The 16926-nt window shown below is 43.1% G+C and overlaps 1 protein-coding gene across 4 annotated transcripts in view; it reads right to left on the bottom strand.

The window, feature by feature from the left end:
- Nucleotides 1–2373: 2373 nt before the first annotated feature.
- LOC107224968 (protein lozenge-like) overlaps nt 2374–16926 on the bottom strand; it is a 40951-nt gene continuing 26398 nt past the window's right edge. For 2 of the 4 annotated variants that reach the window (XM_046740468.1, XM_015665251.2), the window contains exons 5-6: nt 4195–4350; nt 2376–4020 (exon numbers count right to left, since the gene is read on the bottom strand). In XM_046740468.1, coding sequence (XP_046596424.1) covers nt 3563–4020; nt 4195–4350 — 614 coding nt within the window. In that variant the 3' untranslated portion in view covers nt 2376–3562. Of the gene's footprint in view, nt 4021–4194; nt 4351–16926 lie in introns of all 4 variants that reach the window. The other 2 variants (XM_046740483.1, XM_046740475.1) reach the window with 2 other exon arrangements.

Raw genomic sequence — 16926 nt, 5'->3', positions numbered from 1 at the left:
ACAGCCAAATTTACGGAAAATTAATCCTGAAGGTTGAAAGTCACCAGGTCAAGGATCTGGACAGCCAGAACTACGAAGCGCTTCTTCTGGAAGTTGAGTTTCACCAGGGAGCGGACCTGGAGCGCGGAAACTACGCATCGCTTGGTCAAAAGTCACCAGGTCAAGAACCCGGACAGACAGAACTACGGAACGCTTTTCCTGGATGTCAAGATCCACCAGGTGGAGGACCTGGACAGCCAAAACACGGAAAATTAGTATCGAAGTTCAAAAGTAACCAGGTCAAGGATCTGGCCAGCCAGAACTACGGAGCGCGTGTCCTGGAAGTCGAGTTTCACCAGGTAGCAGAACTGGAGCGCAGGAACCACGAGGTGCTTGTCCTGGAAGTCGAGTTCCGCCAGGTAGCGGACATGAAGCGCAGGATCCAGGAGGTACCGAACCCGGTACTCGAAATCTGCGGAGCGCGATTTTCATACGTCCGCTCTACTGCGCGGTTGTTTCCAGACTGAGGAATTCGGTTAGCCGATTTTAGATCGATGACGTCAAGAGAAAAAAAAATTTGGGTGACGTCACTCTCTTCAAATCCAAACTTTGGTTTCGAACTTTAATACTATGCATGATGTTGTTGTAAGATTTGATGCGCGCAAGTATTTTCTATAACGTACCGTACAAAACGGTGGTCACAAAGTGTGCCTTGCTCTCCGAGTACCTGCTCCATAGATTCTGACTCCCGACTCTCAACCCAAGCCCAAGCCGTGTCCCTCCTCCTTCTATTCGTAATATTTATTTATGCTTTTTGCGTTTAACTGTAGTCTGTGGTTTCTTCGCCGCAAGTTCTGAGCTTAGCTACAGCAAGTCGTAACTTTGTCAACCGCTTCCTGGACAGCGATATCGGCAGGGCGACGAAGAGGTATGTTGCTAGGCTATGAAAAAAAAAAAAAATCTTGAGAGAAATTTGATCGGTTGTATTTTCGTTGTGTGTAAGTTTCAAGCAGCGCGAAGGAATCCGATACGAGCATTGAACCACCCAATCATCAACCACCGACTACCGGCTAGAACACCGTAGCCGTCTTTCCCATTTCTTATTTTCACCTTCGTTTCTCATTTCTTTTTTCTCTTTTTTTTTATTTACTTTCCTCACTGCTCCGTTGAAAATAATTATGAAAAACGTCAGAATTTTCCTGTACCAGTTGCGCAGAACTGTAATCTAATTTCGGGCCTCGGTGAGGAGTCGTCGAGCTCGTCTCCTCGAAATGGCCCGTTGCAGTTGGAATAATTACCGCACTATTATTGCTAGGCAATTCCGAAGTCTTCGCCGTCGTTGTCTTCCACGTATAACGTGGCCGGGAGACGTCGTCTTCGGAGAGCGTAAACCTCTGTAGTGCAGATAGTTGAGCCGGTGGATTTGTCGGCGCGTCTGCGGTCGCCCGCGAGTGTCACTGCTCATCGTAAAAAGCTGAGCTTACGATCCATACCTCGCCGTCTTGCGTGGCGAACCTAACTCATATTAGCGAACTATTCTTTTCCACCTTTAACACGCGAGCCGCCCCGCAATTCTTGACTTTGAATACGCAACAATCGAGTCACGTTTCTTCCCGAAGAGCTTGCGCCAAAAATCCCACTTTCATCATCATCACTGACTTTATTTGAGGTGAAGCCGAACTGGTCTTGTTATTTCGTTGCATCAAGGCGCAAAATTCTGTCAGCATATCTTATACGCAGTACGTTATTCCTTGGAATCACAGCAGACACCTGCTGTTTATTTGAGCCTGCATTCGTGATAATTAGGGTTAAACCGTACATCGAGAGGTGGAATTTTGTTCAAGTGGCAACAATATTCAGATACTTGGTTCACGGTAAATGGCCAACTATGCTAGACCACTCATTTTCAGAGCAACTGTATAAGTATTTTGGACGTGAGCTTATCGTTGAGTTTACAGATGATGCGGACGATGTTCAAGAAGATGTAACATCGCGCCGGAATATAACCTGAGAAAATTACAAGAAAAACAACAAAAATTGATATTGAAACAGTAGCATTGAGCAGTGTGGCCATACACAGTGGTGGCATGGCAGAGCGGTAGAACAGCTAACCACAAATGAACATATGGCATGGCTACTGTCGGGTTTATTTGCTAGGTGTATGGGTTGATACATTGGCCTGAATCTGCAACAGCGCAAAAAAGATTCAGTAATGAAAATTCAATTATACTATCGTCTCAACTTGAAGGAGCATGCGCACATCCTACCTGAGAGACGTCTGCACGTGCGGTTTGGATGGTCCCGAGACACCACGACTCGTCATTGCCGGCAGAAGTTAACACAGGATGTACACAGTGTGAGCTGAAGTGAAAGAGAGCGATAGGAACAAATCCGGCAAGATTTTATTCATGAAAAATATTGCATTATTGTATATTTACATAAAAAGTTAATGTTACTATTATTTTTATTAGTATTTATAAACTATGCATTTATATAATACTAAAATTAATCATGTCCTGATGTGTGTAGCATCATACAATTGGTATTCACTATTTATATATTTATATATATAAGATTTACAGTTATACATTACATTTGCTTATAATTATGAAGAAGTTTAGATCACTATTACATGAGTTCACAACTCTGTTGTACAACCAATGATGTTTGTTTAAAATGTAACATCTAACATTTCCATTAATTTTTAATTATTATTCTTCTTATACCGTTGAAAACATGATAATATTTACCGATATTACGCATACCGATTCTATGATTTGTCTTTTGCATCTAATTGTAAATAATAAGTAGGTATAATGAGATCTTATGCAGTCCGTGACCGTATTTCCGGGCAGGTATAACAGGTTACCCCGGACCCTTGTAAAGTCAGACACGATTTTAAAAAAATATATACAGCTATGAATAATGCTCGCGATCCGCAGGAGTTTATGACATTGATAGTAGCTACGTGAGAGAAGCCGATGATAACACGAGTCTTATCGAAGCTACGTCAAGTCCTGTAGAATACCGCGCGGTCAGGTAATTAAATCGAGATGAGAAATTCGCTGGCGTTAAAAATTATTCAAAACTGACCATAATTTTAGATATTTAATGCATTTAAGTTAACGTAAATTATTAAACAAATTCCGAGAAGAAATTTTTGAGCAAACAAAGGATAGTATTAAATTTTCATTCTCTACGAGAAAACCCGTATTTCTAACAGCCCGAAGAGGAAAATCTTCCAGCCGTCACGTAATTAATTATAATGAATCAGTGATTAGAATAGTCTAAGGAAATATCCGTCCGGATTGTTAATGACTCTTTGCGGAAGATTCCTTGTTCCTCCGATTGATTTCGGGCGATCTATTCGTTGGAGAACTGTACCTCCGGCTCTATTAAATTTTCCTAAAAAATAATTTCCTTACTTTCTATAATCTTCCAAAGTCCCATCGACACGAAGCGTATCCAAATCGATCATCAAGTTCTCCGTACGAATTAAACTCGAGTGCCTGTATCGACGAGCCTGTCAGTGTTTGTTCGAGGAGGGGGGAAGACGGAGGGTGTGATGGTGCTTCAAACAATTTTAATAAGGTCTCCAGACATCATTTCTCTGTTCGCTTTCCTCTCCTAAAACACCAATTTCCAGTCTGTTACTACTAATGCTCAACCCGCTAGCTATGGTGACTTGTTCCTCGCTTAAATCACCGTGTAAATGAACGTGTATTTGATTTTGGTTGACAGTGCTGTAGAGTTGAGGGTACAAAACCATCGGTGGAGGATTGATATAATTTTGCGGTGGATTGTAGTACCCCTGATGATTGGGGTTGTAGTTGTGGGGCAGGACCGGGGCCGCTGGGCTCGCTGCCCACGAGCCGTAGTGATACCCTGGACTTCCGCTACCTTCCCCACTTCCGTTATTCCCCAAAATCTCAAGCTCGGACGATTTCGCTGGTACCAGCGGCAGCGTCGCCGTCGGCCCGTGAGGATACTGCGTCGACACGTAACTAGGCGTGTACGTGTCTTGCGGAGTATCGCCCATAACTGCAATTCAATCGTCACACTTACTACGAGATGGACCTCTACGAGACGAAACGACTCGTGGAAAATTCAGTTCAACTTCGTCCCAACTGTTCGTAACGTATCGTACACCCAGCGATCTTAGAACCTTGGATTCAACATTATCGCAAGGTTAAAGCTCTAGTCTAGTCGACTTACCGGATGGTAAAGACACGGGCTCCGTCGTTGGGTGATGCGATAGCGATTCACCTGGGTAGGAGAAGGCTGCTGGTAGTGGAGAATAGGGCCCGCTACCAGCCCCGGTATAAGACGAATTCGATGGAGGATACCAGTCCGTGGTCCCGGCGCCGGTATCTGAAACGAAAAAACGAAAAAAGGAACTTTTACTCCCAACGGTTGAGCGAACTGTGGCTGTTGGCACCGCCAGATCGTGCGACCTTCTTCGAAGTACGAAAAAGGCCCAATTCCGTGATTCACGACTATGATACTACTCGCTAAATTCCGCAATTTTGCGGCATCGATTAATTTCATCGAATCTGGCCCTCGGTTCAAGCTTTCGAGAACTACAAACTCGAGATGATTAGACGAAGGGGAACAAATGTATGGATAATCAGCGTTACCGCGTTCAACGACAAGAGATTTGTCATCGCGTCGGGCGCATCCGGAACGCCTACTTCGAGCGGTGGTGTACCTGTGTACCTGTGTACCCGAGATTGAATTTCTCCGTTCTCTTCATCATCGAGTCATTTGCCCCGAGTCGGATGTAACCAAATTGCGTAACGATATAGCGGGATTCTCGAAGTCTCGCAAGTCGGTACGGATGCGATGATGGGCAGCTGGTAGGCCTAAACCAATTCATGGATTTCCGACGATTTCTTACTCACGCTGCTTACGCGTATAGTCAGACGCACACAACGATCACCGTGGCATCGCGACGTTGTGCCCGAGGTACTCAGCCGTTTCACCGAGAAACCTTAGCGTTTTCTCCCACTTCGCGTCACGCCACTTCACGTCCGGCCCGAGGCCCGAGGCCCAGTTAAGCACGTCACTTTTACTGCTTAAACGGGAACTTTTGTTATAATATAATATTCGTGGTTATTTCCACCTGCATCTTTGCTTCATCAATATACCACGTAAAGGTAGGTATACTTGTGTAGATGATTTGATACTTTATTTATCGTACAAATTTCCAAATCGTCAATTAACGTGTCTCGATTTGTGACAAACGTGAGTTTCCGTTATTTCCCATTAGGCTCTATGCGACGATCTCTGGTCCATGGCATTCGTATACGAATCGTCGACGAGTGCATGTCTGGCTAATAGGCAGCATTTTTACTAACGCGTCTACCCTCCTCCTCCTCCTGTCCCTAATTTATGTCTTTAACGAGTAACGCTGACATATTAATTAGCTTAAACTCGGTGATTCACGCGGGGCGATATATGGACCGAGACTAAACTATGCGTATTATGGAACTGGAAATGAGAAGACGTCATATAGGTCCGTATACCTTACGCGTTGCGTGTGTGTTACGAGCAATGACATCACACCGTGCAAAATGGAAGTAAATACGCACACGCAAAAGCAAACTTGAAAATTACGATTCGGGTAAAGAAAACGTCGAAGATATATACTCTCGCTAGTTTGTCCTTGGCTACGCTCCGAGGCACAAAAATATTATTTTAATCAAACAGGTTGCAGCAGGCTGAACAAGGACATGAATCAAATCACACTTCTCCTTTCCTTCCTCGCCTCCTCGAAGCATCTTTGTCCGAAATGCTTGATCCACTGTCGTCGCACGAGTGGATATAAATATCGAAGTTCTTCAGAGTAGCTGCCCGCGTATGCCTACGTACACCTCCATTGTTCATCGCACGATTTGAATGCGTCACTGCTTAAGCGCAGTTTTCGTTAACAGAATGGAAAGAGTTGCGAGGCGACGAGATATACCAAAGCTCGCGATGTCCAATCGCGATAAGTGCCAAATCACTGTCGGACATTTTTTTAGACAACTTTAAGGTCAATTACACAGCGCTGACGAATCGATTTTGAAAATCCATCGATCACTAATGATCATTAAACGTACCTGTCAAAAATTACACGGAAACAGGCATCTGATCTTGAGTCGTTACTACCTGCACACACAAAGTTTTCTTTCACAGAGAGAGAAGCGTAGGCAAAAACTGTTTGTCAATGTTTTGAACGTGCTTTAACTTTTTACTTTTGTTTTTTTTTTTTCTTTTTTTATCGTTGTCACGGATTCTACGCTCTGCGGTATTGTCCTCTCCGTGGAATCGGGGGCCCCAAGGTGTTTAATTAATACAGCTGATGTAAAATATAAGACATTAAATATTCCCACCTCGTCGAACGCAAATCGATCGTACCGATGCTTCGCCGCCTGCGCATGCTATTGATATTTGAATCATGAATGGGTCAAAGCGGGGAAACCCCAACAAATAGTCACGTATGCCTTCACACGATGGCTAGTCGAGTATATAAGCTTCTCTCTCTATCCCTCTCGCCAAATGACCTGCACTTTCACTATTTCGTAACACGAAATTATCGTCTAGACAAGGTCGATAGCCAAGATCTCGCCGCGTGTAAAAGGAAATACTTCACGATTTGACTCCCGACTTAGCTGACTAGATCGATTTCGTCCGTTCAAAGTTTTAACGGGTTCCCGCCTCGGCGAGTCCTCCTCTTCGTCGACGAATCACCGCGTGGGTTTCCTGCGTCGCCTGAAGCGTCCGGGTTTCCCGTAAGATCCGGACCGAAGCGTCGACTGGAATCGGCCTAGGAGCCAATATTCGACAATTGCTTAACTACGTGACTGACGCATCGCCGGCCATCGCCTGGGGGAAACTAGTCGAACAATTCCGCACAAACAACCGGGTGAGAAACAAGTTTCTACTAGTGCGGGAATGATTTTATCGCGCACTTTATTCTATCTGGAAATACGCAGTCATACGGTCACCTCTGGTTGAATATAATTCGTAAATAAAGCCAACCTTGCATAAACTGGATATCAACGCGGGAAGCCCATGTTTATACTGACGCCTGCGGCGAACGGCTTTAAACGACGGAATTGAAGCATAAGCGTGGTACTTGGGAGCTGTGTAACTTTATCAATTAGTTGAAATCCGCTTACCGGATGGACGATTTCGCGGCAAAAATAATTTACAATTCATAAAAATGGTCTGGTACGCACTTGAATTGTGTTACAGGGTAACATCGACAGTTTTATAAAGTGATACGGTTTAATCATTTTCATCATCGTCAATTTTACGCGACGGTCAAAGCAACGACGAAACAATTTGCTTGTATCAAGCTTATCGCGATTGCAGGAAATTCGCGCGTTTAACGACCCGAAAGTCGGAATCGTGCCGTGAAAATCGTAATAACATCCAGTTTTTTTATTCAGTATAAAACCGGTGCGGGTTCTTTTTAACGATTGTTAGTCAGCTCGCACCGATTCCCCGAGAAAATTTATAGGTCAATATGATTCATTCGACATGGAATTAGCACTGCAGTGTCAATATAAACGAGAAAAAGACGTCAATTCACTTTTGCACGAGCGAAGGTCACCAAAAAACACTGCATATGAATTAACATACTTGCAGCACAGGTGTATTAAGACAACAGAAGGAGATTCCAAAGATAGGAACAGCTGGTAAAGCTTTTCCTTCATTTCCCGCTAATTGTCACATTACAGAAATTTTTCAAAGGATCAAATTATATCCTCAATATCTCGATAAAAGGTATCTCCCTTTTTTCGAATCTAAACAGGTCCATATTGCCACAGTTATCGGAAAGGAAACAATAATCATTATTATTATAATAATAACAACAATAACGATAATAATAATAACGACAGCAATATAACAAAAGGAAGAAAGAGAGAGAAAAGAAAGGAAAAAAATTCGAATAAAATTAAGGGTGAAGGGAGAGCGGGCCATCTGTTAGATGATAGTCCATGAGTCCGGCCAAGTCGAAACTTCGACTATACTTCGAAGGCCTGCGAAGGGTCCTAAACGATTCTAATGACGGACTGAAGATTGCTATACGGCGGTAGGTAGGGCCCAGCATCCACCTTCGGAGCTGTGAGTATTATACACACCGGCAGTGACGTACCGATGGTTACAATTCCTCGAAACCTTGTTACACGAGAAGACAGGGGCTGAAGGTTCGGTTCTGGGTTTAGGAAAGTTTCCGATTCTCAATGACGACGCTGTATTATAACAGCAATAACTGAGGAAGAAGTTGGCGGACCCCGTTCTCTCAAGGCTTTAAGCGTAATTGCGGGAATCCAGGATCGAAATTACTCAAAGGTGTGTATGTTCCACGTGCTTCCCCGGAAACCGCAATTCACGTGAAACGATTCTGATCAATATTCCTGACGCCGGTGTTTTTTATTTATTTTTCTTGTTTTACGAATTATCAATCTTCACTTTCGTTTCTAAATCACTTGCGATTGTTGATATTTGAAAAAGTTGACCAGAACTTTGTTTCAATACGTGCAGTCCGAATGAAGAAAAGTAAGATCGAGTTGAAAAAAGGGGACGGTGAGAAAAAAAAAAAAAAAAAAAAACGCGAAAAATGATACCGCAACGGTGCGAAATATACAAGCAGGCTACTGTTCGATCAACCGCAAATGAATTTTCATCGAGATACAGCCCGCGACCGAGTTTCCTAGACCTTTCAGATGTATTACAAACGTAACTGCTTCATTGGGACCGTTTTGCCGGCCAGAAAGAGAAAGAATAGTTTTTGTATTCTCTCATTTTTTTTTCCTCTCTCCGCCTCTCGTTATGCGCGGTTTTCAAGGTGTTTACTACCGTTGTGGGTGTGAAACCACACTGAGGTTTTGGTGCTTAGGTTCCGAGCAGTCATCTACTTAGCTGACCGAGGATATAAGACTGTAACCGGGTGAGCGTTTCTTCCTTAAGACCGGCAACCTCAGAGTAATCGTAACAATTTTATCATTTGCCGTTTTTTCGTAATCGCACGCGTTAAATTTCTCCACTCGTCTGTGTATCCTGGACCGTGCGTTTATTTTCACTCAAGAATCACACTTTGCGGAATTCATTCGAACGGTCCTGGAATCTTTTGTGGTTTTCAACGCCTACGGGATATTTTTCTTATGTGGTGCGGGATGACGGGGTTGCGGTTTTCGAATTTAAGTAAACACCCGTTACCTTGTTGATCTACTGTTATTTACACGTCTAATTACGGCTCGGAGAACGCGGACAGAATCATGGACACGATTAACAAAATAGAACAGAAGAAAATGGCAAAGATTCGTTGGAACAAATCGGCATTATTCGATTTAGTTTCAAAAAAAAAAAATAGTCATTTCAAATCTCTTTCACAGAACACGATTATCATACAAGTTTAATCCTTTAAAAACATGTATAGTTTTGGACAGCTCGACGCTATAAACCATCGAGTTACAAATATAAGAAACTGCGTGAAAATTGAGTACAATATGCAAGATCGGTGAGGTTAAAGTGATCGATTTTTTTATATCTTGCATGATATTATTCACTGTTAAGAACCTCCTCTCGTTTTCTTCGTGCCAAGGTGTGCCCGGCTCGTTTTCTCGATAGACACATTATCCTTGGCAGGATACTCGATGAAAATAAAATGAAGAGCGGTAAAACAAAAACAAAAAACGAGAAAAAAAGGCAAATCGAAAAGGAAAAAAAATTACATAAAAAAAAAAAAGAAAAAGAAAATGAAAAAGAATCAGTGTAAGCGATACGCGCGAGCAGCGATCGAGGCGCGAGAAGAAGTCGAACGAGGGAGAGACGAGCTTGGGAGAGGAGAGGCTCGAGAGGTTGCCAGTTTCCTGCGTCAGTGTCTGCGTAAGACTTCGCTCCGCATGCGTACGGGACGCAATATCAACTTACGTTATACAAGACGTTGCCGTGCGTCCCTCGAGTCGCGGTGGGAACCGAAGCCGTATCGAGCCAACCGATCTCAAAAGTTGTAACAATTTTTTTCACTCCCTGTATGCGATCTTCAGGAATATACGTAGGTATTCACGTCTTGTACACACGCATAGAATGACGCGTTGTCGCCGCGATTGGTGCTTTCGGGATCACATTTGGAAGTACCGAAGCGGCGGAAACGCGTGGCGAAAAATCGTACCTGCGTACCGGGCATTCCAGGTCAGTTCGGTTAGGGTTTGATCCTGAACCTCTTGGATGTGTTATCAATGATTGCGAAATTTGTGAGTTTAACAAGAAAAAAAAATGAAAAATCGCAATATTTTGTGATACGTCCAGTATTTTCGCTGTTAATCTCGAAAAAGAGCGAAGTTTTTCATCATTTCAACTTCAACCTTGAATAACTTTTGAAAAAGTTTAGTTATCGAAAAACTATACGAGACCTTTTTTGTATAGCATTAAATTCCCCAGAAAAACAAGTATCGGTCATTTATGTACGTTACCTCGTTACTGATTGTGAGCTACAACATTCAGAAGTAACTAAAATTAATTTTTCATGTTAATGAAATGGAAAATGGACAATTTCGGTGAGAAATCACCAAATATGAATATTAAGGGCTCATGTTACAACAGACGTCTTATTCCCTCTTCCCACAACTATTAAACATGTGAGATTGAAAAAAAAATAGTCAATTTTTTCAACCGGTCTAATATAACATGAATGCCAACGTTGTACACTTGCATCGATTCGTCGACGTAATGGATTTCTCTGAAAATCGCGAGTTAGTATTATTACACGATCAGTAAACCCGAGAAAACCTGTCAATATGCCAAATGCGAAGAAGATTGCCGGTAATTTGGAGCATCCTGTTCGTGCAGTCGGATGTTGCGCTTGGGTTTTTGTTTCACTGATTCAAATTTGCGACCTATTTTCCGAATTCGTTCTCGTCACTCGCCATGCCTGCCCTGCAAAGACGCAAAGGGTCCTTGCACCCTCCGTCCTGTGGGTCGGTGCTGCAAACTCGTGTGTTGAATAAATGCCGATTTTCGAAAGTATAGTATAGCAATAAACCGCATCAGGTAACGAAGGAGAAGGGAATAAAAATGAGCAAAGAAACTTTTCTACTATTGGGACAAAGGTCCGCGACTTGCACGCACGTCCCGTAATTGCCTTCGTGACAATGGATTCGGTATCCGTCGTTGCACCAGGGAACCGAAAGAAACGACTGTTTGACTCTTCTCCTTCCTTTCTTCCTCCATTTTTCTTCATCTTATTCTGTACCCGATTGCCCGTTTTTCGATTCTTTTTCCTTCCCTCTCACTATCTCTATCTCTTCCTCTCTCTTTTTCTCCAGTATTTCAGAGCATGAATGAAGTTACCGGCATGAATGAAAGAGCGTGCGACAAGAGCCCGGAAGCTGTTGGACAGGGCTGCATGTACACTTGCCGTGAGGCGAGTGAGATGAATTAGAAGATCCCCTTCAGCTACAAGTTACTCGGGCATTTTGTTTTTCAGTCGATTGCCTGATCCCAACAGCCGGTATACGTTTTATTCGGGGTATTCGATTGTTTTCGTAAACAAAAGTTTGGTATCCTTGAGACGATGAATTTTGTGCAATTTTTCAACAGGTTCTTGGTACATACCTGTTCGCAAACCGTATTCGTGCAAAAGATTCAAAGACTAAAAATGTGGTATAAGCTGGTTCACGAACTCTGAATAAATGACATACCTACCTGGAAATCGAAATCTTTTCGAAGACGGTCTACGAAAGCGTTTCGTGTAGCGTCAACTAGAATTAGGCAATTAATGAAAATGACGCTCGATTCAACGATGAAATTTCGGAAAAACCTTAGCTCTGGATGAATCCCCGGATTTTTCCGGGTATCTCGCTCCGTCACCGATCATTGGCTTTCAACACTCGTTGGTTCGTCATGTGCAGCATCAGCTGGCCAACCTGATCCAAGGTTCCAACGACGTCTCGTCGATTCTAGAGTTTCAAAGACATCCCGCGTGGAGATTATTGCTCCATGGTTCTTAATTAAAACCTCTTATAAATTGGTCCAGTCGTAGCTGTTCAGAGCTTTTCGCCCTTGTGATTCGTGGCCGTAGGTGGGTGCTGTTATAATACGCGGGAGAGTTGTAGGGCGTAACAGATGTTCCGTCGTAAAAGTTAGCGATGCCCACTAATCAGCGATATCCCGTGCAGACGCGTTACCGATCCCCACCCACGAACGACCCCGGCGCACTCTTTTCCAGGCTTCGGGGTATTCGGGGGCGAAGGAACGAGTCCTAGAATAGACGACGAGGAGTCCTCCGGTAATTTGACAGAAAACCCTGGTCCCGCAGAGGGTGCGCCCTCTTATTAGCGGACCCGCTGTCGCCTAGGTGGGCCTCAGGTATACCTGCTGGTCCCGGAACCGGCGCTCCTCGAGTGAGTCCCAATTTCTAGATCCAATTAGTTCGGCAAACAAGCCGCCTGTCCCTGGCATCGCGGTTTTTCATTCGTCCTTCACACGAGCCGGTCGTGTTGATATCTGTCTAATTCTTGGTATTTGACAACCGGCCGGCAAGAAGTGATAATTTATAACCGTTCCACGGACGGTCCACCCGTTGGACATGGACTATGAAACTCGATTAAGTCGGTCGTCTAAGAAAACGTTTGAGTGGGTACACTCTGGCAGCGTGGCAAAAAACTGGTGTCCAAACGGGCGATCCGATGGAGAAGAGGCTACGGAACGAATCGACGGTAGTGGAGAAAAAAGAGAGAAGAATCTACGAGTCATAAACGGCTCATTAATTTCGCGTTAATCCCTACAGACCGGTTTAGCCTCGAGTCAGATTTGTATAAAAGTGATCGTTTCTTCCTCACGTTTTATCCCGTCCTGTGCGGCACTTTTCATCTGTTTCATTTGTTCTTATATCTCGAATGCGTTTCTTGTCGCTAATTCTGTAAGCGTAGGATACGTACTTAAGGTACAATCTATAAGTTACAGACATCCGCTTAGAGCACTCAGAACTTCGTTCTTTGGCAGTTGATGCAATTCGTGGTGCATTGTTTTTCTTTTTTTTTTTTCTTGCAAACTGTTTTTCCATTAGCTCTAGGTTTCCAGCCTAGCTGCGGTCCAGGAATTAGTGGGAATAAAAGGGAGGAACAAGCACTTTCGTAAACGGATGGCCCTGTTCTGTAGCACTTGATCGTGATCATTTTCTATACGATCTGTTGATCCGATGATGATCCATGAACCAATGGAAATACTTGCAGGCTTTTCTTCCAATCTGCTCTATGTAGTGCATTTCAGTACCTCCAATACGTCACACTTGCTTTCGCGTCGTTGTAACCCTGTTACTTTCCAATCGTTAATCAGGTTATCAATTATCATACAGTCGTGGATTCTTATACGAATGAGATAAAAATGTACGAAGGAACATATCATTTCCACTTCCATATTCGGAACTCTCATACAAATTTCCTATCCTCTTTTCCCTATGAGACATCTTCAGACCTATGTGAATCATCGAAAAAGTCAGGGGGGTCATGTTTCTCTACCAATCTTCTACCGACTACTATATACAGGCAGTAACGGCGCGTCGAATCTTCAGGACGTTCAATGGAGTCCGAGTCTCCCGGTGCAGATCGGAGGAAAAGGTACGTGGTCCACGGTTGAGGGCGCAGAACGGTGGCTCTCGTTGATCTTACGATCCCTTGGTTATTTCAAGTGGTATAAGAGAGAAGGAGAGAGAGAGAGAGAGACTTCGGTCCATTGATTGAGGAAGTGAACTGTTCTTAGCTTCTGGGAAATGCTTCATTCACTCATGACCGGCTAGCCTGGTCTTTAAGCCTGGAATTGCGGCAGCTTGCAATACACTGTATAACACTGGTCTCGAACACACGTTTCAATTGTATCAAATTTATACACGTTCCAATTGCGATACACGTCTACAGCTGAATGGTCTTCCATGGCTATTTCTACCACAGAGATACCATTGAAATAAGGTCGAGAACGACGACGACAACAACAACAACACTTTGATCACTAGCCACAAACCGCACGGAGATTTCTTTGCTGGGTTTTAATAATTATTGTGCATCGTCAGGGAGTTTTTGGGAATTTCGCAACTACATTTGCATGATGGACTATTTACCTCTTGGAATATTTTTATACGCAGCGTGGGTGGACACGGTTATTTCCTTCGGGGTTTCGATATTTTTTCCGTGTTTTTCACGCTAATATACCAACGTCATCGTCACCTAAGGATGCCAGTGGTGCAGACGTTGATTTGTTTCCTTGTACTAATTATAGATGTGTGCGGGTATGATAATCGCGGGAGAAAAACGTAACAAGGAAAGAAAGGTAAAGTTTATTTTGAGAGTAAAAATTTGCAAGTATAAGTTTGAGCATACGTTGATTTATAGAAAACTCGTTTTACCTGCTGTGTTACTCTTTTGAAAAATTTTTGCTACTACAGGAATTTCTTCTTCGTCTGTCTCTATTTTAATATACTCTTCCAGCTCTTCTAAAAAATGATTTTTTCATTAAGTATAACGGTTTTTATCAGAGATGAATAATATTTATAAGGTAATTTCCTTCTCACTCACTAGGAATTCCCATTAACACAGTCAAGTTCCACACCCCGAACGATGTAATCGAGAATCCAAAAGCAGGTATAAAAAGATTGCGTGAAATTTGACCTAACCAATTTTGAAAATCTAAAAATTACTCTAATCATATCAATCGACAATTGCCCGACATTCCCTGTCGATAATATCATCACTTAACGCTCGACAAACGGAGGAAAAAAAGGAGGAAAAAATATTCAATTAAGACTGGAAGCGAACCAAGCTGAACAGACGCTGGGTAACCACCACGATTGAAAGTAATCGATTTATTGATTAGCACAGGAGCAATCGGCAAGTTTGCTCCAGTCACCTGTCTCGATAGGCGATTGGAAGAGTCATATCAAGAGGTATAATCAGACACGAATAACGACAAGTGTGAAGGCTGCAGCACAGCTGGATACAGGGATTTAGGATAATGAAGATCTCGTGAGTGAGAAGATCATCCGCGCAACAGTGAGAGTAGGTATAACAGGTTTTTTCACGACAAAGATGTCGAGAGGAATTACCGGGAAGTGTGACGCCATCAGAATGCCAGGCATTCCCGGTACGATCCATATATTTGTCAATAGGGCAACGCAAACAAGACGAAACGAAGATGAAACGAGCAAAAAAGGAGCAGCAGCCGCATTTATAACCGTTATGGCCTACGCCCAAATTCGATACTATTAACGATTGTTAAGAGAGGCGACTGCTTGTCTGTACAAGTATTATTACGTGATAAGTAAACTGGATAATCAGGTTTTTGGAATAACCGAATTCGCTTCTCGATGCGCCGATCACACCTCGCGTGGGCGACGTTCTGAAATTGATATATCTTGCCTCCTGCTCGGAATATTTCGAAGCCCGTGGGTCAAGAGCACTGTTAACATACGTACATCAATTTTAACATATTACAAACGAGTGATCGCGGAAAAAGTGATATTAATATGTATATATACCGGGAAAGTTACATCACGATTGAAGTTTACAGGCTATATTGACACCGTGCCGATGCAGTATGACCAACATCACAAGTTTCGGCCGGAACAATTGCTCCTCGAAGTGTAAAATTAATTGGGCACCGTCGGCAGCTGACTCGCGTTGAATCGCCGCATAATTCCTTAGTGTGATTAACCGTCTTAATCGCCGTACGGTAAAGTCAACTCTACATCGTATATTGGTAGTAAACGTAAGCCTGAAACCGCTAGTTCAGAGAAAGTCCGCCAGGCGCGCCGAGGAGTTTCCCTCTCTCGCGAGACAAGGATAATCGCCTAAGTCGGTAATTACAAATATCATTGATCTCTTTTGTCGTTATCGATATCGTCGCAGAGTTCAATTTCTCGGGGATCTGGCCACGTGACAATTCGCAACGTCGCAATGGCTGCGATGATACGCGTTAATTCGTACCTGCAGACCCATAAGGTCGATCTTACGCGCATGCTACGTGAGATGAATGAAAAATGAGATGAGTCAGTAATAAAACCGGCCTGCGAACGCGTGTGGGGCCGTCTAGCGACCGTTACTGAGAAAACGTCACGGTTTGTTCTTCTTCGGTTTTGTGTTTGTACGCTGCCTGAAAGCGTGTACACGAATTACATATCGCATAAGTGTAACGCAATGCACACGTTGATCCGCATTTACGGGGAAATTGTAAAGCGCGGCTCGAGGCGAGGCGAGGAAATTCGGTAAACTTTCAAATTAGTATAGAAATTCAAGCAGATGTAATGGGAAATTGCCTTTCACAATTTGTCAATTAGCCTTTATTGCATGTGCATACGCACCGTGTGTATATCCCCGTATAATATGACATAATTTATACAATCTTTCAATTCCGAACCTCGGGTTTAATGTTAATTAACGATGGTTTGCATAGACCGCATAATTATAAATATTTATTTTCCATTTCTGCGGTGACGCGCGTTTGCTCTTGTGAGTAGGTATGCAAATTGTCGAGAATTTTATTCAACGCGTATCGTACCGGACGTACGTAAGTAGATTGAGCTAAAGAAGCCGCGGGACGTTAAGCCTCAACCTATTAACGTCGGTATATACTTACACACTTTAATGCTTGCCCATACACGCGTGCGCCGCTGAGTATCTACTTTGAGGTCTGAGACCCTCCTTATCGTTTTGTTAAATTTTCAATTTATCGAAAAAAAAATATTCAAACTTCTTTTCATTCTTCATTTCTTCATTCGGAGGCAACTCTGTATGCGATTATGCCGTAGACAAGTATCGCCACAGATTCATATTCACGCGCTTGAGTAAACGGTAGGAAAAAAAAAAAATAATATGACTTCAAATTCAAAACTAAGATGAGAACATGCGAGAATTTATCTGCAAGCTGATTACGCGGTTATAATCACAAATTAAGAGTATACTACTA

The sequence above is a fragment of the Neodiprion lecontei genome, chromosome 1 (assembly GCF_021901455.1).
Source record: "Neodiprion lecontei isolate iyNeoLeco1 chromosome 1, iyNeoLeco1.1, whole genome shotgun sequence".
NCBI lineage: Eukaryota > Metazoa > Arthropoda > Insecta > Hymenoptera > Diprionidae > Neodiprion > Neodiprion lecontei.
This window is presented reverse-complemented; position numbering and strand designations above follow the sequence as displayed.